The sequence below is a fragment of the Chlorocebus sabaeus genome, chromosome 8 (assembly GCF_047675955.1).
Source record: "Chlorocebus sabaeus isolate Y175 chromosome 8, mChlSab1.0.hap1, whole genome shotgun sequence".
Lineage (NCBI taxonomy): Eukaryota > Metazoa > Chordata > Mammalia > Primates > Cercopithecidae > Chlorocebus > Chlorocebus sabaeus.
This window is the reverse complement of record NC_132911.1, coordinates 28,838,897-28,863,807: the sequence shown is the minus strand read 5'-3', so window position 1 is coordinate 28,863,807 and position 24,911 is coordinate 28,838,897. Positions and strand designations below refer to the sequence as shown.

The following is a 24,911-nucleotide window of genomic DNA, read 5'->3' as shown; positions in this document are numbered from 1 at the left end:
GGGTTTCACCATGTTGTCTATGCCACTGCTTTGGTCTCTAAGCATTATATACAGCAAGAAGTTTTCAGTGGCGAGTTTGTCACATTTAAAATCTTGTAGCAATATAATTTAATTTAACCAACTAGTAACATTTGATGGTACACTAGCTATAGCATTTTATATTGAAATGCATTTCATATTAAAATGCTTTTCATATATCTGACCCTTAAGCTTGCTTCAAATCTCATTGCCTTTATTTGCTTGGGTATGTGTCCTAGATGTTCTGCTCGTATATATATTCTCAACAGTCCTTTGAAAAGCCTTCTCTTAATATCCTTCAATCCACAGGGTTGGGGTGGGGATTTTATTTGACAAAAAAGATTGTCTGAAATAGTGGAGATAGTTGTTTACATAGTAAAGGCCATCTTTTATGGGTGTTGGATGTAAGGGACATTTGTAAGTTGCCATCTTCGGACAAAATGAGTTTAGGTTAGATGTATTAGTTATTAGGTGACTTTTTTTGTATTCTTTTGGATTTTCCAGGCTTGGTCCCTTAATCACACCATTTAATTCTTCCAAGTTACTGGTTTTATCTGATGACATACATGGTATAGGGGGTGGCAGAGGGAGAAGCTGTTAAGAGCATAGGAGAGAAACATGAATGCTGAAGGACAGTGTTTGGCTCCCTTCTTAAGATAATTTGAAATGAAGGAACTGCACTATTGTAGGGAAAATATTTGATGAACCGCCCATTTTTTTGAGGCCTGCATTCTAGATGTATTCTGTATGAGAACTGCACTTGCACTTCTTCTGTGCAGACCGAATGTTCTTGCAAGAAACTAATGACCAACTTTGTGGTGGGTGGTGAGTCACAGTAGATTTCCGGAGAGTTGATAATGTGCTTGTGTATGATATAGATTTGACTGTGAGGAGCCAGCTGAAAGAATATGGTCAGATTGCATTAAGCAGTGGTTTTAAGAAACTCTCATGGACCTCTGGGCCTGAGGAAGTGAAGAGGTAAAATTGCGTGTTTGAAAAATTGTTGCAGTGTGGCTGAGACTTTCTTGCAGCATTTCTGTGATTGATAGTCTAGAGTGGATTTAAACACAAAACATTAGAAATAGATTTTAATGCTAGTTGACCACAGTAGAACAGATTTGTCTTTTTTGGGTTAGTGTTCCACATTTAGGTAAAACATAACTCTAAAGTTTTCCTTTTGATTCTCTTTGCTCTTTGCTTGAAAAATGTGTGGCTAAAAGACCACTAACTACTTAGTACTTTTTGAATATGTATTTAAGAATAAATGTAAAATAACTGATGTGAGAAAAGTTAAGTTTTGGCTAGCACAGGGAAGGAAGTTTTTGTTTTGTTTTGCTTTTTTGCATTTGGCTTAATTATGTGAGTTAAAGTGAAAAAAAACAATTACCTTTCTTGAGAGTGGAAACACTCTTAAGTTATAATGAATATGACATTGACCTTGGTCAAAGTTCTTTAGGAAGTGCAGAATAACTCTGACATGGTATTGTTCCTTTCCTTAGAGCTTATCTGCTTCTTTTTTTTTTTTTTTTTAAGATGGAGTCTTGCTGTGTTGCCCAGGCTGGAGTGCAGTGGTGTGATCTTGGCTCACTGCAACCTCCGCCTCCTGGGTTCAAGCAATTCTTGTGCCTCAGCCTCTTGGAGTAGCTGAGACTACAGGCACACACCACCACATCTAGCTAATTTTTTGTATATTTAGTAGAGATGAGGTTTCACCATGCTGGCCAGGCTGGTCTCAAACTCCTGATCTAAAGTGATCCACTGCTCTCGGCCTCCCAAAGTGCTGGGATTACAGGCATGAGCCACTGTGCCTGGCAGAGCTTATCTTTTAGTAGTGGAGATAAGGGAAACAGAAACAGTTTCATACTTTGGGTCAGAAAAATGTAAGAATATAAAAATATGAGATCATAAACAAGCCGTGGTCTTTACTTTTTTAGAACAACTGTATTGAGACATCGTTCATGCCCCATACAATTCAACCAATTCAGGTATTTTTAGTTTGCTCCCAGTTGTACAGCCATCAGCACAATCGATTTTAGAACATTTTCATCAGTCCTGAAAGAAAACTGTACCTGTTAGCAGTCACTCCTTGGCCCTAGACAACACTAATTTATTTTGTCTCTATAGGTTTCCCTATTCTGGATATTTCAAGTAAGTGGAATCATACAATGTATGGTGTTTGATGACTGGCTTTTTTAACTTAGCGTTAGCTTCGTACACAGTGTAGCTTGTATCAGTTCTTGATATAGTTTGGCTGTGTCCCCACCCAAATCCCATCTCGAATGGTAGCTCCCATAATTTCCTTGTGTTGCGGGGGGACCCAGTGGGAGATAATTGAATCATGGGGTCAGTTTCTCCCATACTGTTCTCGTGGTAGTGAATAAGTCTGACGAGATCTGCTGGTTTTATGAGGGGAAACCGTTTTCGCTTGGCTCTCCTTTTCTTCTCTGCCGCCATGTGAGATGTGCCTTTTGCCTTCTGCCATGATTGTGAGGCGTCCCCAGCTACGTAAAACTGTGAGTCCATTAAACATCTTTCTTTTGTAAATTGCCCAGTCTCAGATATGTCTTTATCGCAGTGTGAAAATGGACTAATACAGTTCTTCATTCCTTTTTATTGCTCAGTAGTGTTCTGTGCTAGGGATATACCACATTTACCCATTTGTCAGTTGATGGACATTGGGTTGTGTCCACTTTTTGGCTGTTATGAGTTTCCAAATAATGGTACTGTGAACATTTGTGTACAAGTTTTGTGTTCTCATGGGTATGTATCTAGGAGTGGAATTGCTGGGTCAGGTGGTAACGCTGTTGAACTTTTTGAGGAGCTGCTGGACTATTATCCGAAGTGACTGTACCATTTTACATTCTCAATGGTAATGTGTGAGGGTTCTAATTACTCCACACCCTTGCCAACCCTTGTGATGATCTGTCTTTTTGATTATAGTTATCCCAGTGGGTGCGAGGTGGTATTTCATTGTGGTTTTGATTTGCATTCCAGTGTTGAGTGATATGGAACATCTTTTCTTGTGCTTATTGGCCATTTTTGTATCTGTTTTGGAGATGTATATTCAGATCCTTTGCCTATGTAAAAATTTGATTATTTTTCTTTTCTTTTTTTTTTTTGAGACAGGGTCTTACTCTGTCACTTAGGCTGGAGTGCATTGTTGCCATCACAGCTCACTGCAGCCTTGATCTCCCTGCCCCAAGCCATCCTCCTGCCTCATCCTTCTAAGTAGCTGGGACCACAGGCTCCCACCACCATGCCTGGCTATTTTTAAACACTTTTTTTTTTTTTTTTTTTTGTAGAGACAGAGTCTCTCTGTTGCCCAGGCTTGTCTCAAACTCCTGTGCCCAAGCAGTCCTCCCAACTTGGCCTCTCAAAGTGTTGGGATTACAGGCGTGAGCCATTGTACCTGGCCTATTTGTCTTTTTATTATTGAGTTGTAGGGGTTCTTTATATATTGTGATGCAAGTTCCTTATTAGACATATGATTTGCAAATACTTTTTTGATTCCTTTTTTCACTGTCGATGGTGTCCTTTGAAGCACACAAATTTTTAATTAAAACTTTTGTTGTTGTTTTTAGAGACAGGATCTCTTTTGCCTGGGCTGTAGTGCAGTGGCACAGTCATAGCTCACTCTAACCCTGAACTCCTGGGCTCAAAGGATCCTCCCACCTCAGCCTCCCCAGTAGTTGGAATTATAGGCATGTACCACCATGCCTGGCTAATTTTTGGTTGTTTTTTTTTAGAGCTGGGGGGGTCTCACTATATTGCCCAGGCTGGTCTTGAACTCCTGGCCTTAAGTGATCCTCCCATCTCAGCCTCCTAAAGTTCTGGGATTGCAGGCATGAGCCACCATGCGCAGCCCCAGAGTTTTTAATTTTGGTAAAGTCCAGTTTATCTTGTTGTCTGTGTTTTGGGTATTCATTTCCTAACCCAAAGCCATGTGGATATACACTTATGTATTCTTCTAAGAATTTGATAGTTTTAGTTCTTACATTTAGCCCTTTGATCTGTTTTGAGTTTTGAATGTGATATGAGGTAGGGATCCAACTTCATTCTTTCGCATGTGGATATCCAGTGTCTCACCATTTGTTGAAAAGACTGTTCTTTCTCCATTGGGTTGTCTTGGCACTGTTGTCAAAATCAATTGACCATAAACGTGATAGTATATATTTCTGGACTTTCAATTCTATTGCATCGATTTATATATGCCTTTCCTTCTGTAAGCACCACACTGTCTTGATTACTGTGGCTTTGTAGTAAGTTTTGAAATTGGAAGGTGAGTGCCCTCTTTTTCCTTTTCAAGATTGTTTTGTGTATTTTGAATTTTTTGCATTTCCATATGGATTGTAAGACCTTGTAGATTTTTGTAAAAAAGCTAGTTGAGATTTTGATAGGATTGCCTTGAATCTTGTAGATCAATTGGGGAGTATTGTCATCTTAACAGTATTGTCTTTCAATTCATGAACATGCAGTGTCTTCCCGTTTGAGTCTTTTATTTCTTTAAAAAGTTTTTTTTTTTTTAAACTGATATATCACAGTTGTACATATTTTTGGGGTATATGTGATGTTTTTCTTTTCTTTCTTTCTTTTTTCTTTTTTTCTGAGACAGAGTTTTGGTCTTGTCTCCCAGGCTGGAGTGCAGTGGCACGATCTCAGCTCACTGCAACCTCTGCCTCCTGGGTTCAAGCGGTTCTCCTGCCTTAGCCTCCCGAGTAACTGGCATTACAGGCGCCTACCACCATGCCCGGCTGATTTTTGTATTTTTAGTAAAGACGGGGTTTCATCATATTGGCCAGGCTGGTCTCAAAGTCCTGACCTCAAGTGATTCACCTGTCTCAGCCTCCCAAAGTGCTGGGATTACAGGTGTGAGCTGCTGCGCCCGGCCACATGTGATGTTTTGATACATGTATACAATGTGTGATGTTCAAATCAGAGTAATTGGGATATCCCTCACAAGTCTTTAATTTTTTTCAACAATGTTTTGGAATTTTCAGTGTACAAGTCTTGCATTTCTTTTACATTTATTCCTAAGTATTTTAATATTTTTGATGCTATTATAAATGAAATTGTTTTCTTAATTTCAGTTTCAGATTTTTCATTGCTGGTATATAGAAATACAACTGATTTTTATATATTCTTGTATTCTGCATAACTTGTTCTCAGATTTTTAGTGGATTCTTTACGATTTTCTCTGTCTTAGGATTTACTTCTTCCTTTCCAATCTGGATGCCCATTGTTTATTTTTCTTGCCTAACTGCCCTGACTAGAATTTCTAGTACAGTGGTGAGTAGAAATTGGGTAGCAGACACCCTTGTCTCATTCCTGATGTAGGGTGGGAAGCCATCCAGTCCTTCACCATTAAGTGTGATGTTAGCTGTGGGTTTTTGTTGGTGCTCCTTATCAGGTGGAGGGAGTTTTTTTAATTCCTACTTCATTGAGTGTTTGTATTATGAAAGAGTATTGAATTTTTGTCAAATGCCTTTTCTGAAATAAATTACTTTTTAAAATGACTTTTTTTTGTTTTGTTTTCTATCTGCAGAGATTGACTTGCATACCAAATGTGTGGTGGATGTGGATGCAAACAAGGTTATTCTTAATCCTGTAAATACGAATCTTTCCAAAGGAGATGCCCGGTGAGTTAAGAAACAGTGCTATGCTCAATGGATATTTAAGTAACTGGAAGCAACTGTGGCTGCTGAATTAAGTTGCATTGAATAGATATTGAATGCTTACCCTGTGGAGACATATTACCGTCTTCTGCGAGCCTGTACTCAAGTTGAAGAGATGAAGTCTATACTCTGGGATGACAATGTGCCTGAATGAGTATTAGAGGTAGTAATTGTATTAGAAGCACAGAGAAGACAGTGAGTGTTACGTTGAGAAGTAATTGAAGGCTTCTTGAAGGAGGTGCAGCTGGCTGGAGGATTAGCTAGGATGTAAATCGGTTCCTTAGCAATAGTGGCTTTTACTTCTGCCAAGTTCAAATGCTGTCAGAGCCCAGTTCAAGTGCTGTCTTCATGAGGATGTGCCTGCAGCCCTCAGTGATTTATTTCCTCTAAATACCTGTCAGTTATAATCTGTCCTACTTAATTTAATCATAGATTGTTTTGGATTGTTACTTCCAGCTGTACGGTGGATTTTAATGTCTTTGGGGGAAAGAGACTCGGGCTGAAGATGAATATTTGAGCATCATTTCTAGATGTGGGTGGTAGTATGAACAAAAGGGAAGGGAAGAACATGAATTTGGGGCAAGAAAAGATTATTTTGGGTTTTCTTAGTAAATGGAGGACAGTAAATAAGCTGGGATCAGATTACAGAAGACCTGGAAAGCAGACGAGGAAGTTTGGCCTGTATTTTTGTCAGTAAGATTTTGTTTTTGACAGTTTTTGAGTATTACGATTGAGGATCAAGGAGAATTAGGAAAAGTTGTTGATTGGCAATGTAGAGAGAGGGTCAGAGCGGGGATAGGCTGACCTTTTGTGGAGATCAGCTGTATCAGAGATGTTTTCATACTGGCCCTGACAGTGGAGAGGACAGGTGAAAAACGTTTGGCATGAGGCTTTGTGCAAAGTAGGATTCATAAATCCTTCTAGAAACAGTGCTGTATTTGGCACTCTGCAGATGTTCTTTTGAGTTGTGTTTAATTGAGTTGAAAAGAGCACTGGATTTGGAGTGAGAAAATCTGAAATCGAATCCTTCATTATCTTATTGTAGTGAGTTATTTTTAATTTTTTGAACCTGTCTTACATATCTCACAAGGGTTTTTTCCCACAAAGATCAAATAAGTGATTTTTAAAAGATCTTGCGAAGTGTTCTGTACAGGGGCAGGTTTATTGTTATTGATGTAGAGACACATCAAAATGTACAGCTTGATGAATTTTCATTGTGAAAATACTCCTTATAAGTGGCACCCAGATAAGAAACAGAACGTTACTAGCAAGGCAGGAGACTACACCTGGAGAAGAAGTTTTTCTTTTTTTTCTTTTTTTGAAGCAGAGTCTCACTCTGTCGCCCAGGCTGAAGTGCAGGGGCGTGATCTAAGCTCACTGCAGCCTCTGCCTGCTGGGCTCAAGCCATTCTCATGCCTCAGCCTCCCGAGCAGCTGGGATTACAGGAATGCAGCACCATTCTCAGCTAATTTTTGTATTTTAGTAGAGACAGAGTTTCACCATGTTGGCCAGCCTGGTCTCGACTCCTGACCTCAAGTGATCTGCCTGCCTCAGCCTCCCAAAGTGCTGGGATTACAGGTGTGAGCCACCACACTGGGTCAGTTGTCACTTTTTTTTTTTTTTTTGAGACTGAGTCTTGCTGTGTTGCCCAGGCTGAAGTGAAATGGCATGATCTTGGCTCACTGCAACCTCCGCCCCCCACAGGTTCAACCGATTCTCCTGACTCAGCCTCCCTAGTAGCTAGGATTACAGGTGTCCACCACCATGCCCAGCTAATTTTTGTATTTTTAGTAGAGAAGGGGTTTCACCATGTTGGCCAGGCTGGTCTCGAACTCCTGACCTCAAGTGATCCGCCTGCCTCAGCCTCCCAAAGTGCTGAGATTACAGGCGTGAGCCACCACACCTGACTGGTTACTACATTTTTAAGCCAAAATGTATTCAATACTTGAGTGTACATGTCTATCCAGAAATCATCTAGTTCTAGAGAAATTTCAGCTTTGCAAGGTCAGAAACTTTATTTTACTCAGTTTGCTTAATGTTGAGTGGAGTCTTGGGGACTAACATGCCATCTCTTAAGGAGACAGGCAGGACCTCTGATTTTATGTTTACAGTGAGTAAAATATTAATCTCAGCAATCCACTCTTCTCCTTCTTGGTATCAATGAATTGGAAAACCAGGTCAAAACATTGCTGTGAACACAGGATAAGAATGAAGGGATGTTTTTGTCAAATATGGAAAAGATAAATGACAAACTCTTCCTATTCCACATCACTGCTGGGAGCACTCTCGTGACTGAAATACTTGAATCCACCAGATCAGTGTAGTTCTTCTGTGTATAATCCTGGATACACATGGAAACATTTTATCACTTATTTGCTCATGCAGAGCTATACTGCTTATACTGCTAGAACAATTAATATCTTTTTGGAATTATCTTTTTCCCCTCAATTAATTTTCTGGATCAGTTTTTGGGATTTTCTAAGTCTTTGTCAGTAATATATTTCTAAATTGCTTCCCTTTAAATGACTAAATCTTTAGGCCTTGTGTTATTTGAATTATATCTTAAAACTTAAAACTTTTATCCTATAATAAATTTTTGTTGTTGTTTGAAAGCCATGGTGAGATTGTAATAAAACTTTAATGCTTGTCACCATGGTAGGGAAAGTAGTTTCTTTTTGTTGTTGTTGTTTGTTTTTGAGACAGGGTCTCCCTCTGTCGCCCAGGCTGGAGTGCGGTGGCACGATACAAATAGTTTCTTAAGCTAAGTTTTATCTTCTGTTTTTGCTTCTTTCTCTCCTCTACCCACCAAACAGGCCTTTCTTGCTAACTCTGGCTAAAAAGTTAATTGGTATACTTAAAACGTTGCCTTAAAAGGGATTAAGGTGCATTTTCTCGTGGAGAGTGGGAGCCTCCACTGTATGAATCATTTGTGTTATAAAAGTTGAGGCATAGGTGAGTTTGGAAAATGGAGTGCATTTTCCCATAGAAACTGTCAGTTTCAAGTGAAAAGTTTAACCTAGTGACTAGTTTAACCCACAACTTGAACATACTTTTTTTTTGTCTCATATCTTTTTTTAAAAATATATTTTGCCTCATATCTTCACATTTCACTGCAATAATATTAAGTAGTTGTGTACTCAAGGGCCAAGACTGAGTAAAATGAATAATCATTCTTTCTGCTTTGTGGAGGACATTCTTATGTGGAAAAGGCTTTTTTTTTTTCCCCTGCTGTGGGTGCGTGGTGATGAAGCATACAATGACTGCTGCTTTGCTGTGGTGTCTTTGCGCCCAGGGCACCAGCAGTTTCCGCTCCATCATGTTCGTGCCACCAGCACAAATGTCAACACAGCAAGGAAGGCAGATGCCTTAGTACTGTTATGAAAATAATCCCAACCTCCAGACTCTCTGAAAAGCTCTGGGGAGCCCCCAAGAGTCCTCAGACTACAATTTGAGGGGTTTAATCCAGTTTATAAGCTTCTAAGAAGCAAATAGATGTGCCTGGTTTATTTTTTAAAAAATTTATTGAGATATAATAGTAATACAATACAACCCACCCCTTTAAAGTGAACCATTCCGTGGTTTTTATTACACTTACTGAGTTGTGCAGCCTGCACCACTATCTGCTTGTGTACGTCATTTTTATCACCATGTTAATTAATCTACTTTCTGTCTCTGTAGATGTGAGATTTGCCTATTCTGGACATTTCCTATAAATGAAATCATACATGATGTGGTCTTCTGTGATTGGCTTCTTAGCATCACGTTCTTGAGGTTTATCTACTTTGTAGCATTTATCAGTACTTCATTCCTTTTAATAATGAAATAGTCTGTTCTATCACATTTTGTTTATCCATTCATCTGTTGATGGGCATTTGGATTGTTTCTACTCTTTTGGCTTCATGGATAATGCAGCTTGTGTACAAGACTTTGTGTGGACGTGCGTTTTCATTTCTCTTAGATTCATTTCTAGTTATGGAGCGCTTCTGGGTCATATGATAACTATATTCTGAACATTTTGAGGAATTGCCAAACTGGTTTCCAAAGCTGCTGCACCGTTTTACATTCCCACCAGCAATGCGTGAGAGTTCCAGTTTTTAAAAACTCTCATTTACTGTAAAGAAAATGGAGGTAACTCTGGCTAATTAAAGAGTGCATATCCTGCCTCAAGGCATTCAGATTACAGTGAAAAAGCAAAACCAAACATAGTGCTGTCCAAGCCAAACACTCCTGGCCAGATTCAGCCCTTGGCTACTGATTTAGAACCCCGGGTTCTGGTAAACTGGATTCTGGTATACTTCTCTATTGAGCAGTACCTACTTATTTCAAAACAATGTTTTGAAAAATTTGAGCAAAATTTAAAAATATGGTATACAAAAAGTTCTACAGAATGGAACACTTTTATGTACCTATCAGTTTAACAAATCCTTGCCAATGCAATTTAAACCTATGTGAACTGCCTTCTGTTCACATAGGAACCCTTTCCCTCTCCACTACAGTTCACCACTTTCTTAAATTTGATCTTCTTTCCCTTGTATTTCTTTACATTTTCACTTTATGGAGGACCTTCTTACGTGGAAAAGACTTGTTTTTTTTTCCTGCTGTGGGTGTGTGGTGATGAAGCACACAATGACAGCTGCTTTTCTTAAGCATACTTGTAAGTTGTTTGCCCAGTATTATGTGTACATGAATGCCTTTTTCTAGTGAAAGGCCAGATGGGTGACTTGAAAAAGTTTCACCATTCTTATAAAATATAATGCATGATTTTTAAAGGCCAAAAAAAATGTTAAAAGGAGCTAAAAATAATATCACCCACTTAGCTTGGGGAAGAAAGCTCAAACTTGGTATTTTATCAAATTTCCTGTTCCTTGCTTTTTTTCCTCTTTTGTGTTTCTTTTTCCTTTTAGGTTCCAGGGGTACATGTACAGGTTTGTTACAAGGATATATTGCGGCCGTGTGCAGTGGCTCATGCCTGTAATCCCAGCACTTTGGGAGGCCTAGGCAGGCAGATCACTTGAGGTCAAGAGTTCAAGACCAGCCTGGCCAACATGGTGAAACCCCATCTCTACTAAGCATACAAAAATTAGCCAGGCATGGTGGTGGGCACCTGTAATGCCAGCTACTCAAGAGGCTGAGGCACGAGAATTGCTCGAACCCGGGAGGCGGAGGTTGCAGTGAGCCAAGATCGTGCCACTGCACTCCAGCTCAGGCGATAGAGTGAGACTTAGTCTCAAAACAAAACAAGCAAACAAACAAAAAACAAGGGTATATTGTGTAATGTTGAGGTTTGGACTTTTATCAATCTTGCCATCCAGACAGTGAACATAGTACTCACTGGGAGTTCTTCAGCTCTTGCCTCCTCCTCCTCCTCCTCCCCTTCCCCCTTTTGGAGTCCCCAGTGTCTGTTGTTCCCATCTTTGTGTCCACCTGTACCCAGTGTTTAATTCCCACTTACAAGTGAGAACATGCAATATTAGGTTTTCTGTTTCTCTTTTGTCCTTTTAAACAAAATCAGAACATAGGCTCTCCCGTCTTGTCTTATTTGCGATGAATTTCAAGAAAGTGTGCCACGAAAATTGTTTTAGTACACTTCTAGTTCTTTTGGAGACTGAAACAGGGAGCTATACCTCCTCAGAGGTGCTGCTTTAAACATCAGAACCAAAACCTGAAAGGAAAGAACACCTCTATGTAAGTTGCACTTTTCCGTTCCTTGGTCAAGTGTGAGTCCATTTTCTTTCTTAGCCTTCTGTCTTCTATTACGTGTGTGGCTGGGGGTGGGGGTGGGGGTGGGGGGCGGGGTATGCACATTAACACAGTGCTAAATACATCAGCCTAGAGTTTCTCCTGTCTTTCTTTTCTGTTTTGTTGTTGTTGCTGTTGTTTGTTTTGAGACAGGGTCTCATTCTGTTGCTCAGGCTGGAATGTAGTGGTGCAATCACTGCTCACTGCCGCCTCTACCTCCCAGGCTCAAGTGATCCTCCTATCTCAGCCTCCTGAGTAGCTGGGATTACAGGCATGTACCACCATGCCTGGCTAATTTTCATTCCTTCTTTGTCCTCTCCACCCCCAAGTGTAAGGTTTTGAGACCAGAACTTTTGGAGGTTGAAAGCATTTGGAGGTTTAGGTGTCAAGATCTTCATTAACCTGAACACTGATTTTTTTCGTGTTCTGTGAGTTGACTTATTCTTTAGAACAGGTGGGGAAGATCCTCTAATATGGATGAAAGTAGCCACAGATGGCACAAATAGGCAGACTGTTAATGTTTTACAGTAAAAGATGGTGCTGCCCTCTCCATCCCCCATGTGTCATATTTAACCTAATGAGCAATAGACAGTGTAAAGGTTAACAGCTGCCGGTCTAGTGAGACGACAGATGTTGATCGCACCATCTTTTTTAGTAAGGTCATTGAAAATCTTTTTGTTCCTTCTGATAGTTTTACTAGACATCAATTTAGTCAGTATCATTAGGTAATCAATGAGTACCTAGTATGAACAAAGCACACCCAGCCCTTCTTTGGAGCTTCAGTATACTCTGACCCTGGTAGATGTACAGATTGGAGCCCTTAAAGTATGTGCAGAATTAAGTGAGTTTGACCCATGTCCTTACAGTTCTCTTGCAAATTATGTTGCATAATTCTACTGAGGGGAGGGCCTTATGGCATACATGAAGCCATTTTCAGACTAATTTCTTGTTAGTGGAAGGCATCATTAGGTCATATTAGATAATGACCTTTTAGATTTCTCTACTGCTATGTGGATGCTAATTTAAATAGCGATTTTAATTGAAGGAAGTCATGCAAAATGTAATTATGGTACCCACAATAGACCTGTTTGTTCTCTCTGCTGTGAAATGACTTGAGTGGGGCTAATATTTCTCCTCAAATAGAGTTTGCTCCTCTGGAGAATAGTACGTGGTATGTTTTAATTTCATAATGGGGCTCTTCCTCAGGGAGCCTGTCCTGCTAATTATGTTAGAGTATAGTGGGGAGAGCATGGTTCTATGTACTCAGAAGTTGTATATGATTCCTCAACCTTTCCCTTTAAAAAGAAGACTGATCATTTACTGCTTTTGAATATACTTGTGAAAATGAATCAGGGAGACTCTTAAAAGCTAAAAAGATAAGAAAATATGTGTGGTTGAACACGTATCATTGCATAATTAATGGAGCAGATAGTCAAATTCAGCAAATACAAATTTTGCGAAGTTTTACCAGCAGAGTCTAGCTGGTTGCCAAAGTAAACTGTCTGATAGCCTTATTAGTGAACCTCTCTAAACACAAATTACAGTAGACTGCTACTGTAGAATTTGGTATTTTAGCATTATCATTAGACATAAATATTGTTCATGCTTTTACTACTTTTATTGGTGCAACAATAAGAAGGAATAAACTTTTTTAAAAATGCAAGAAAAGAGAATCTTTACCTCTGTGCTTGAAATACTACTTGGATACTAACATTTGATATGAGGACTCAGGGTTTGTGTATATGGTTAGTTGCCAGCTCTTGATTAAGTAAGTTACGGATAATAGGAATTACATGTTTTGAATTTCCCTAGAATTCTGGAATCAGCATTAAGTGGTCAGATTGCATATAATATACTAAATAAAATATCGAATTATGAACACAGTTTAGGCAACTACCAGGTCCTACTATTGCATTTTTTAATTTTATTTTATTTTTTTTTGGTTTATTTTGCTTAGGTTTTTTTTTTTTTTTTTGAGGCGGAGTCTTGCTCTGTCGCCCAGGCTGGAGTGCAGTGGCCGGATCTCAGCTCACTGCAAGCTCCGCCTCCCAGGTTTACGCCATTCTCCTGCCTCAGCCTCCCGAGTAGCTGGGACTACAGGCGCCCGCCACCTCTCCCGGCTAGATTTTTGTATTTTTTAGTAGAGAGGGGGTTTCACCGTGTTCGCCAGGATGGTCTTGATCTCCTGACCTCGTGATCCGCCCGTCTCGGCCTCCCAAAGTGCTGGGATTACAGGCTTGAGCCACCGTGCCCGGCCTGCTTAGGTTTTTTGACAGTACTTTTTTAGGGCTCTTTGTCTCAATCTCTAGGGTACGAGTTGTTACTAATATAAGTCAGACACTGTATAAGAATCTAGATTTCTGGGCCTGGTGCGGTGGCTCACGCCTGTAATCCCAGAACTTTGGAAGGCCAAGGCGGGCAGATCAGGAGGTCAGGAGATCGAGACCATCCTGGCTAACACAGTGAAACCCCGTCTCTACTAAAATACAAAAAATTAGCTGGACGTGGTGGCAGGCGCCTGTAGTCCCAGCTACTCAGGAGGCTGAAGCAGGAGAATGGCGTGAACCTGGGAGGTGGAGCTTGCAATGAGCCGAGATGGCGCCACTACACTCCAGCCTGGGTGACAGCGAGACTCTATCTCAAAAAGCAAAACAAAACAACAACAACAAAAAGAATCTAGATTTCTGTTTTAAAGATGGAGGGAGCAGTATTCCTTGAGGAAATGTGACATGAGAAACCCATTCAACCACAAAAGTTGTTGTATCATAACATGTTTATAATTTTTTCTGATGTGATGTATTCAATATTTGAACATCAACAGTGTGCCAAGTATCAAGCTAAGAGTTAGGTTAATCTTTACCAATCCTTAGTTCCATTAAATTTATTGTGTTATTCATTTTTTTGCATGATGTATCTTTCAGCATACTAGTAAAAAAGCAAAACAAAAAACTGGAAAGCAGAAAAAGAAGTTAAATTATTCTGTTGTGCATCTTGTTAGATTTTGCACACTCAAGTTTGAAATTATTTAATTTTGAGAATTGTACATTTTCTCGTGAGAAAGTTTTCTTTTAGAAAGGAGTTTAGAACTCTGGAGTCCTCAAACTTCTTCCACAGAGTTCTTTTAAAAAGCATAGGTATTTTATAGATGGTAAATTTCACCTTTGCTTTACTTTTATCAAACCTAATTTATATATACTTTTAATTAAGTAAAAACTTATATAGGATGAGTCATAATTATTAAGAGTAGTGACTGTCTTTATGTTTTGACCTATATATACAAGTCAGTAATCCTTTTGTTCCACTTTTAGGAAAATTGAAATAGAATTTATATAAAGATCATTGAATATGTAGAAGTTTTATTTGCAATTTAATTTTTAAAAACTTTTGTTAATGGAGAATTTAAAAGATATGCCAATTTAGACAGAATAGTACAATAGTATAATGAACCTCCATGCTCCTGTCACTCACCCCTGAAAACCATTAATTTGTGGCTGTTACTGTCCTAGCTACATCTTCATCCCTGTCTTCTTCCCCATATTATTTTGAAGGAGATCCGATTTTACCCACAGATGTTTTAATGTGTCTTTTATTATTTGTAAACATAACTGCAATACCATTATCATATCTAAACAATTAACAATAGTTAGGTGCAAGGAGGAGGAAAAAAATATAGTGAGGTGGTGGCATCAAATTTTCAGTGTTTAAATGCCCAGTTGTCTCATAAGGTCTTTTTTCCCCGAGGTTTGTTTTGAATAGGATTGAGATGTGGTCTGTACTTTGAGGTTGGGTGATAGGGTTTTTAATTTATTGATTCCTCCGTCGTTGAAGAAGCTGGATTGTTTTTTCTCTCCTGTGAATGGATTAATACGTGAAATTATTACAGGAACTAGATTATCCTCATTGAGTCAAATGCCAAACCGTGTTTGTTTTCCTTGTAAATATTTTCATTCCAGTGTTCCTTTTCATTCTTCTGACATTGCCCTAGTGAAAGACCTCATTGCCTTGTGTTTAGTTGACAACATAGCCTTCTAACCAGTTTCTGGAACCCACCATCGCCAGCCCGATCTTCAAGCCTGCTCTTGCTTCCTGTAATCTGTCATTCGAATCTAGAGCATTTATGATTTCTCCTCATTGAGAAATGCCACTACGTAAGTGGCATCTTTTATATGTTTGTCCCACATTGTTTTCTAATATTGGTACTGCTTTGCTTTTATCTGTGTATTTTGAAAACTCCCTTCCCTTCAGGCTGTGGCTGCTAGAAAGCGGGGGCCGCTGTGGCTTCTTCCTGGGTCTTTGGTGGTCTGTACTAGATGCCTCTTGATTGATTGCAGTGGTCCTGTTAGTGCTCATGCTCAAAGGCTCCCTGTTCTGATATTACCCTCAATTAGTAGTTTGAAGGGTGATTTGCAGGTCTCAGAGTTGGAATTTCTGAAGGGTACGTCTCAAGACAACAGAGCCTGATGAGCTATCTTCCTCCATCCCACTCTATGGAGTTCAGTATTCTAGCAGTGGCTGTCCTTGTCCACTAGATAGATTATCTTGCTTGGACAGTGCAGAAGGGTGACATTTGCATTACTGTAACCTTTCTAGACTCCCAAAGCACCACAGCTTTTGTTTTGCTTTTGTCGCTTTGACAGCAATCTTTCGTGTCAATGCTGTTTCATTGGTTATATTTTATTTTATTTTTTAAGCCATTATAGAGCTAGGTTATATTTTAAGTTTGATGTTTCTTTGTGATCTAATATTAGGATTATACTGTAGTATAAATTTCCAGTGGGAAGAATTTCCTGAAGATAAAACAATTCTGTTTATAATGTATAGATTAGAGATTGCATACTCAGGCACCATAGTCCATATTTTACCCAGGGATATGTTTTGTTTGGCCTGAAGTTTGAACATTTAAAAATCAGGTTTTGTATAAAGATTTAGATTCATTGTGTTTCTTAAATAATCTGAAAATCTGGCAGTCCTGGGTTTTCTGCCCTCTTCCGGCCCCCAGCTGTTCCATTCCATCATTTATATGATTTGCCAGGCCCCTGTAGGCCTTTTCCTTTTCAACCTTGGTGTAGATTCTTACTGGCTTCAGTCACAAAAGATGTCCTTTCCTGACCTCGGCCCTGGGTTTTGAAGCTCACATTACTTTTTCTTTCCTCAATATTTTTTTTTTTTTTGGTAAAATACTCATAAGAAAATAAATCATTTAACCATTTTTATGCGTATACAGTTCAGTGGTGTTAAATACATTCATAATGTTCTGTAACCATAGCACTATTCATCTTCAGAACTCTTCTTAAAAACTGGAACTCTGTGCTCATTCCATACGAGTTCCCCATTCCTCCCACCCCTAGGCCCAGGCAACCACCATTTTCCTGTCTGTATGATTTTGACTACTCTAGGGACCTCATGTAAATGGAATCATGCAGTATCTATTTTTTGTGTCTGGCTTATTTCACTTAGCATGTCCTCAAGGTTCATCCATGTTATAGCACATGTTGGAATTTCCTTCCTTTTTAAGGTTGAGTAATATTTCATTGTATGGATGAACCACATTTTGCCCATCCATTCATCGGCCGATGGATACTTGGGTTGCTTCCACCTTTTTCCTTTTCTGAGTAATGCTGCTGTGGACATGGGTGTGCAAGTATCTCTTCAAGACCCTGCTTTCCTTTCTTTTGGGTGTAGACCCAGGAGTGGAATTGCTGAATCGCACATTAGTTTTCGAGACCATCAGTCTCTGCACTCTGAATCTGTCATGTTCTTAGTTTTTTCTTTAGCTTATTAAGAAGTGTAGCCATGTGAATTCCCAAATTGTTGACATGACTTTGCTTATAAATTATCAAATATTCTTAATGTAGTGTTCAAGTTAATACATTATATTGCAAAAATGTACAGTGCTACTCTTATTAAATATCTATTTTTCTTTAAAAATGTTGTTTATATTAGCATATAATGACTCATTGTAAAGTGAACTAAAACACACACACACACACACACACACACACACGTTCATTAGAGTCAAGGTCTCACTCTGTCACCTAAACTGGAGTGCAGTGGTGTGATCATAGGTCATTATAGTCTTGAACTCCTGGGCTTAAGCAGTCCTCCTGCCTTGGCCTCCCAGAGTTCTGGGACTATAGGTGTGAGCCACTGTGCCTGGCTCTAAAATATTTTTAAAATTTCTCAGTTTCTAATTCAAAAAATATCTATAGGCTATAACCCCTATAAACAAAAGCTCTTATTGCCCTCACTGATATTTAAGAGTGTAAAGGGGTTTTGATTCCAAAAAATTTGAGAATCTCTGATCTAGATAATGTGCTAGCACAGGTTAATTAAAATTGTCGAGGTACTTGCCACAATTTTAGAACATTTATAACATTTTTCCCCATATAAGCAATGTCACATAAATGTGTAAATCATCCCTGGGTTGCTACACATGCTTATTTCTGTGGTATTTCTGAAGTGCATAGCATTATTAACTAAAACATTTTGATCAAGTAATTCTATAAGTTCAGCATTCCAACTTAGAATGCCAAGAAATGTAGCTGTTCCCTCTCCTTTTGGGGTTGGGGTGGCAAGGATTCCCTGGTTCTAAACCTCTCTGATTGTTCTCTTGCTATTGATAGAGAGGATTTGTGGGTAAACAGTGGGAACAGGATTTGAAGAACCAAGATGGAATTTTGGTGTCATATGAGATGTTTTAGAAAGCTTTTTTGAGATGGAGTCTCGCTCTGTCACCCAGGCTAGAGTGCAGTGGCATGATCTCTGCTCACTGCAACCTCCACCTCCCGGGTTCAAGTGATTTTCCTGCCTTAGCCTCTCAAGTAGCAGGGATCAAAGGCCTGTGCCACCATGCCCAGCAATTTTTTTTTATTTTTAGTAGAGACGAGGTTTTGCCAGGTTGACCAGGCTGGTCTCGAACTCCTGACCTCAAGTGATCCACCCCCTTGGCCTTCCAAAGTGCTGGGATTACAGGTGTGAGCCACCACCCCCGGCTGAAAGCTTTCAAATGAGTTTCAGGTGCTGGAGGGGTGAGAGTGGGCAGTTGTATGGGTGCTATGGAGTCCCTGTGTCTACCAGGATATTAAGAGGACAGAAGAGGCAGAAACAAGTATCTACGATGGGTCCTGGAAAAAGCAAGAAACCTTTAACAGATCACTGTTGTGCTTACTGTGAACAAGTTGGAATTATTTAATTGTGAATTTGTCAGAAAGTTTATAGTAATGTAATAAATTTTAAAATATTCCTAAGTAAAAGAAAACTGTAAAATTTCTAATGTTAGCAGAATGTGGTCACTCTGAGGGAGAAAAGGATGGCAAGACTAATTTTATTTTTGTTTCTACTTGGAAGTATAAATTCAAATTTCGGGATCTCTGAGTTTTTTTGTAGCTGGAATCTTTCTTTGTGTGTGTGTGTGTGTGTGTGTGTGTGTGTATTATTCTATTTTTATTGTTTTAGAGACAGGGTCTTGCTGTGGTTGCCCAGGCTGGTCTTGAACTCCTGGCCTCAAGTGATCCTCCCTTCTTGGTTTCCCAAAGTGCCAAGCCTATATATATTTATTTTTAAAATTTTATTTATTTCTAATTTATTTATTTTTAGTCAGGGTCTCATTTTGTTGCCCAGGCTGGAGTGGAATGCAGTAGTGCAGTCACGGCTTACTGCAGCCTCAACCTTTCTGGGTTCAAGGGATCCTCCCACCTCAGCCATCCAAGTAACTGGGACTACAGGTGTGCACCACCATACCCTGCTAATTTTTGTATTTTTTTGTATAAATGGGGCTTCGCCACGTTGCCCAGGCTAGTCTCAAACTCCTGGCTCGAGTGATTGGCCTTCCTCAGCCTCCCAAAGTGCTGAGATTATAGGCATGACCAGCTGCACCCAGATATTTCTAATTTCTTTTAAATTATTTTTTCAAGATCCACGGACAGACTGGAATATGTAGCTGGAATCTTACAGATTCTTTGTAATTCTTAAAAAAAAATTTGGAAGTGGAATTTATAATGCATAAGAAGTTTTGATTGGAGTTATTTGTTTTGTTTACATACACACATATACGTACATTTCCATTAAAGCAAACCTTTTTCCTTTTTTTTTTTAGAGGATATAAACAGCTACAAAATTATTGTGTTTTAAAAAATAAATTTTACGGCCAGGCGCGGTGGCTCACGCCTGTAATCCCAGCACTTTGGGAGGCCGAGGCGGGCGGATCACAAGGTCAGGAGATCGAGACCATGGTGAAACCCCGTCTTTACTAAAAATAGAAAAAATTAGCTGGGCGCAGTGGCGGGCGCCTGTAGTCCCAGCTACTCGGGAGGCTGAGGCAGGAGAATGGCGTGAACCCGGGAGGCGGAGCTTGCAGTGAGCCGAGATTGCGCCACTGCACTCCAGCCTGGGCGACAGAGCGAGACTCCGTCTCAAAAAAAAAAAAAAAAAAAAAAAAAATTTTACATATGAAATTCAAACCATCGTAAGAATCGGTGCATGGTAACTGCTGTTCTTATCATTGCTCTTTATTATTTTGTTAGATTGCATATTTCTTTCCAGAGAAGATTGGCTGACTTGGTGTTTTAGTCACATGTAAGGAGCACAGAAGCTTTCTTGCTCAATTTCATTCTCATCCAGTGTTACCACAACAGAAACCTGTGTGTAAGCGAAATCCTTGGCCTGTTCAGTGATTACCCCTCCTTAGTTACTAGGCCAGTCATGGCCACACTTGCCACCTGCCCTCTTCTTTGGGGGATTGGGTATAATATGACACAATGGGAGGAGCCAGACATTTCATACACGTTTGGTATGATTTTGTGTTAGTCATTTTAATATAGTTATATAGGTAGTATAGGAAAACCCTACTGTGGGAAAATCCCTTCTCTGAATGTAGGATTTATCAGGCCGAACCCGTATGGTAGCCTTCATCTATTTACATCAGGAAGGATGCTTAAAAGTAGGATGGGGGACAGAGACGGGTTAAGATTAAGTCATATGTCTGGGCGTGGTGGTTCATGCCTGCAGTCCCTGCACTTTGGGAGGCTGAGGCAGGCAAATCACTTGAGCCCGGGAGTTCAGGAACAGCCTTGGCAACATGGTGAAACCCTGTCTCTACAAAAATAAAAAAATCACCTGGGCATGGTGGTGCATGCCTGTGGTCAGCTACTTGGGAGACTAAGACAAGAGGATCACCTGAGTCTGGGGAGGTCGAGGCTGCAATGAGCTGTGATGGTGTGATTGCACCACTGCAGCCTGAGTGACAGTGTGAGACCCTGTCTCAAAAACAAAACAAAACAAAAGATTAGGTCACACTCTGGCTTTGGACCAGGACTTTATGCCTTGCCATTTCCAGAAGCTTCACTTAGGGTTTCAGACTCTGCTTTCATCGTTCTGCCCCATATCAGACCCCTTGCAGGTGCCACTTCAGGTCTTCTTGGCCTCACCTCTCCTCGGAGCCTTTGATCACTTTTCAACCCTGGCTTTTGCCAGCTCAGCCTGGGCTCACGCCAGCTTCACATACTCATAATCTGACACTTCCTCACGCTCACTCCCTTCCCTCCTTGCCTGGGACGCACTCCTACACAAGCCTTGGTTTTTGCTTACTGAGGAATCCACACTAAGACGTCCTCTTGCAAGCCCTTGTCTGTGTCCTCAGGGATTCTCTTGCTGTGTGTTGAGCTGGCTCTCCGTTGACCTGGCCTTTTTGGGCCTATCTGGTCCCTTTGCCTCCCACAACTTGGTGTGGATAGTAAGGACCTGAACTTAAAGATTAGGAAGAGGATAGGCCAATTTATAGATTGGGTTAATTTTTAAATTGATCAACCCCACAAGCAGTAGCCAAGCTGCAGAACAGAGGTGCTGCGAGGGAGTTTAATGATTACCACTGTGTCTGGGGATGGGAAAGGTAAGAGTTGGTTGAAGAGAAGCATGACTCAGACTTGGGTGTGAGTGCTGGGTCTACTATTTACCAGCTGTGTAAAATTTGGAAGTTTATATCACCTCCCTGAGCCTCCATTTCCTTTTCTGTGAAGTGGAGGTGATAACACTGTAATATGGATCATGCAAGATTGCCGTGGTCATGAGTGAGTTATTTGTGTAAAATGCCTGGCACATGGTACCTACTTAGTAGGTGGTAGCTGCTATTTTGCCTTGATTTATTTATTCTTGTCAACTCTCTTAAACAAATTTTATTTATCAAAACATGTCATATTTTAAGTAATATTCTTTTCAAATAACACTGGCATATATGCTAGGTACTCAATAAATGTTAACTGGGTTAGACATGTAGTCAATTATAATACCAGGTTTCTAATAACAAATGATGCCCTTTTGCTTTTAATTGACAATAATCATAGCTGTTTAAGCTGTAGATCTAAGTGTAGTTTCTTGATGCTCCAGATAGCAACTATAAGATGTTTATTTCAGGGATTGTGGGTTTCCTCTGAAGAGCATCAATTTGCATAATATTGCTCAGAGTTGGTTTCTTGAACTATCATTATCACAGGAAAAGGAACTCCGTGGTCAAGGTCTTTGAATGCTTAGAAGGTGTCGGTAATGCAGAGACAGCCAGCACAGCATTCTTGGAAATACAGGAAGTGAATAGAGACTTAGTTTGTGGATCTTCTCATTGATGACAACCAGCATTTATTTATAGGCATTATTATTGTTTATATTGTGTTAGAGCCTTTGCAGGAGTATAAGTTCTCATGACACCTTTACAACAAACGGTATAGGCACCATTGTTATCTCAACATTTTCAGAAGGGAAATGAGACTCAAAGGTGTTACAAGGCTTCCCAAGGTCGCATGATCAGAAAGTGGCAGAGTGGGGATCTGAACTCAGATCTGCCTAAGCTCATCTCTCCAAAACTAGATGAGATCACAGCTTCTCATTGCCTTCTAAGATTTTACAGAAGAGTTTCTTCTCTAAACATTTGGAAAAATGTAACTGGTTAATTCAGATTAGATCAGAACTAAAGACATTCAGCAGTTATTCATTGACATCTGATACGCATCACTCCAGCAGAGTGTCCTGATATGGGAAAGATAAATATGACGTGCTTTTTTTTTTATTTAAAGGAACTGACATTCTGGAGCTAGGAAGAACCCGCATACAGCTAAATGTGTATCGTATTCATTAATTCATTCAACAACTGTAGAGTGTCCTCTGTGTGTGTATCAGGATGTTGACCCTAAGAAAACACTGGTAAACAAAAGAGAATTTGGTTCCAGCCTTCATGGTCCTTATTAGTCTCACGGGAGTGTTATGAACTGATCTAAGCCGTTTTGGTCATTTGTAACAAGATATTAACAGGGTTCTGCTGCATCTTTATTAGCAAGCAGCCGCAGCATTAGTCATGCCACCTGTTCCTGTAAGCTTAGTGAAGCCACAGCTCTCAGACAAACACCTTCCCCAGAAGTTTCCCTTGAGACAGATGTAGCAGGATTCAGGTACTCTTCTGATCAAAATTATGCAATAGAATCTGAGTCCAAGTCTGGATAGAGCCCTGACTAAATGACAGGGAACAGGATGCTAGGTTTGTTAGTCTTATACTTTGCTGTCCTAAGAATGGAGGAACCTGTATCATATTTTTAGTCATTATTTTAGTGACACTTTCAACACTATGCACTTTACCAGTGAAAAATTATTTCTTACATTTCTTTTGCTAATTAACAAGCCTTCTAGTTCATGCCCAGTGATAAATTTGAAAGAAAAAAAAAAAACCCACAAATTGTTAAAAAAAATTCTAGTGTTGATCAGAAAGAAAGGTAGCTGAAGGCACTAAAAACTGCTTCGAGAGCAGACATAAAAAAATTTTTTTTTTGAAAGTCTTGCTTTGTTGCCCAGGCTAGAATGCAGTGGTGCAATCATGGCTCACCATGACCTCGAACTCTTGGGTTCAGGTGATCCTCCTACCTCAGCCTCCTGAGTAGCTCAGGCTACAGGCATGCACCACCATGCCCAGCTAATTTTTCAAGTTTTTTTGGTAGATTTTTGGTTCCTTCTATGTTGTCCAGGCTGGTCTTGAATTCCTGGCCTCAAGTGATCCTGCCACCTTTGCCTCCCAAAGCCCTGGGATTACAGGCGTGAGCCACTGCACCCAGCCTGGAGCAGAAATTTGCAACCTTTTGTTGGTCATGAACCCTTTGGCAGTCTGATAAATCATATGGACTCCTTTCAGAATAATCTTCCAAAAGCATAAAATACATAGGATTAAAAAGGAAACCAGATATGTATTGAAATATACCTAAGTAAGGAGTTCAAGACCAGCCTGTCCAGCATGGTGAAACCCTATCTCTACTAAAAATACAAAAATTAGCTGGCTGTGGTGGTGGGCACCTGTAATCCCAGGTACTTGGGAGGCTGAGACAGGAGAATCATTTGAACCCAGGAGGCAGAGGTTGCAGTGAGCTGAGATCACGTATTGCACTCCAGCCTGGGCAACAAGTGCGAAACTCCATCTCAAAAAAATGAAAATAAAAATAAAGTGTAAACCACTATAGCAGTTTGTATAAAATGCTTTTTATTAATAAGGGGCAGAAAATATTAAATATTTCATAACTTAAGATGAGGATTGACTGTAATTGAAATAAATATTTTATGTTGTGATTTAATAAAAATAAGTTAACTACCTTGTTGAATCCTTATTGAATAAGGTACATCAAAAGCCTGAAAGAAATGGTACAAAAATGTATCTGTGCATAAAGCTGATGCATCCTAAAAGAGTAATCGGTCATTCTACTTTGGCTGTTTCAAAGTACTTTACCTTCCAACTAATGGCCTGTCCTAGGGATGAGTATTAACCCATTTATGCCTGAGGTTGCAATTTTTTGAATTTTTGCAATCAGACCTTGGTGATGACCTTGAGCAGAATATAAATAACGCCCATAAATTAAGAACAGATGAAAATAATTGCTTCTGTTTTCCAACCTGGAAATCTACACTTTAGTAACTACAATTAACAACTAAACTTAAACAGAAGCTATTTGCTAAGAAATCTTAAGTCAGACCATTAGTCTGTCAATATGAAAGTGAAAATTTTAAATATGGAAGTGAAACATGGGATGCAGAGAAGAACACATGTCAGAGACCACGAGGGTGAAAATTTTAACATTTAGTCTTGACTGTTCTTAAGATCTTCACTGCTTTCTGGTAAGTTAAAAACAAATCATTTTGACCAGCAATCTCAGAGAGCTTAGATAAGGAAACACCTCTCTGGGGCCTGGGAAAGTGATGGAATAGCTCCAAGGGTTGGGTGGGTGAGTGTCTGGGGAGCGGACACCCGTGGGCTTTCCGGACTACCCACCCACAGGCTCCTAAACAATAACCTTCAAGTGAAGGGCTCCCATGCTACAAATACAAGGCCAGGAGCTGAATCTGAACCCGCCCAGTAAAAGACTTTTGGACCAGGAACCAGCTGACTGTCAATGCAGGTGGTGAGTTAGGTATGTTTTTATAAAACTCCCATTTAGCTCCAATCATCTAAAATTCCATCTATAA

At 39.8% G+C, this 24,911-nt stretch overlaps 1 protein-coding gene across 2 annotated transcripts in view; it reads left to right on the top strand.

Annotated features, from left to right (window-relative positions):
• Positions 1-24,911, top strand: part of KIF13B (kinesin family member 13B) — a 197,596-nt gene that overhangs the window by 12,017 nt on the left and 160,668 nt on the right. For both annotated transcript variants that reach the window (XM_007962061.3, XM_007962060.3), the window contains exon 2: positions 5,561-5,654. In XM_007962061.3, the coding sequence (XP_007960252.3) occupies positions 5,561-5,654 (94 nt within the window). The remainder of the gene's footprint in view (positions 1-5,560; positions 5,655-24,911) is intronic.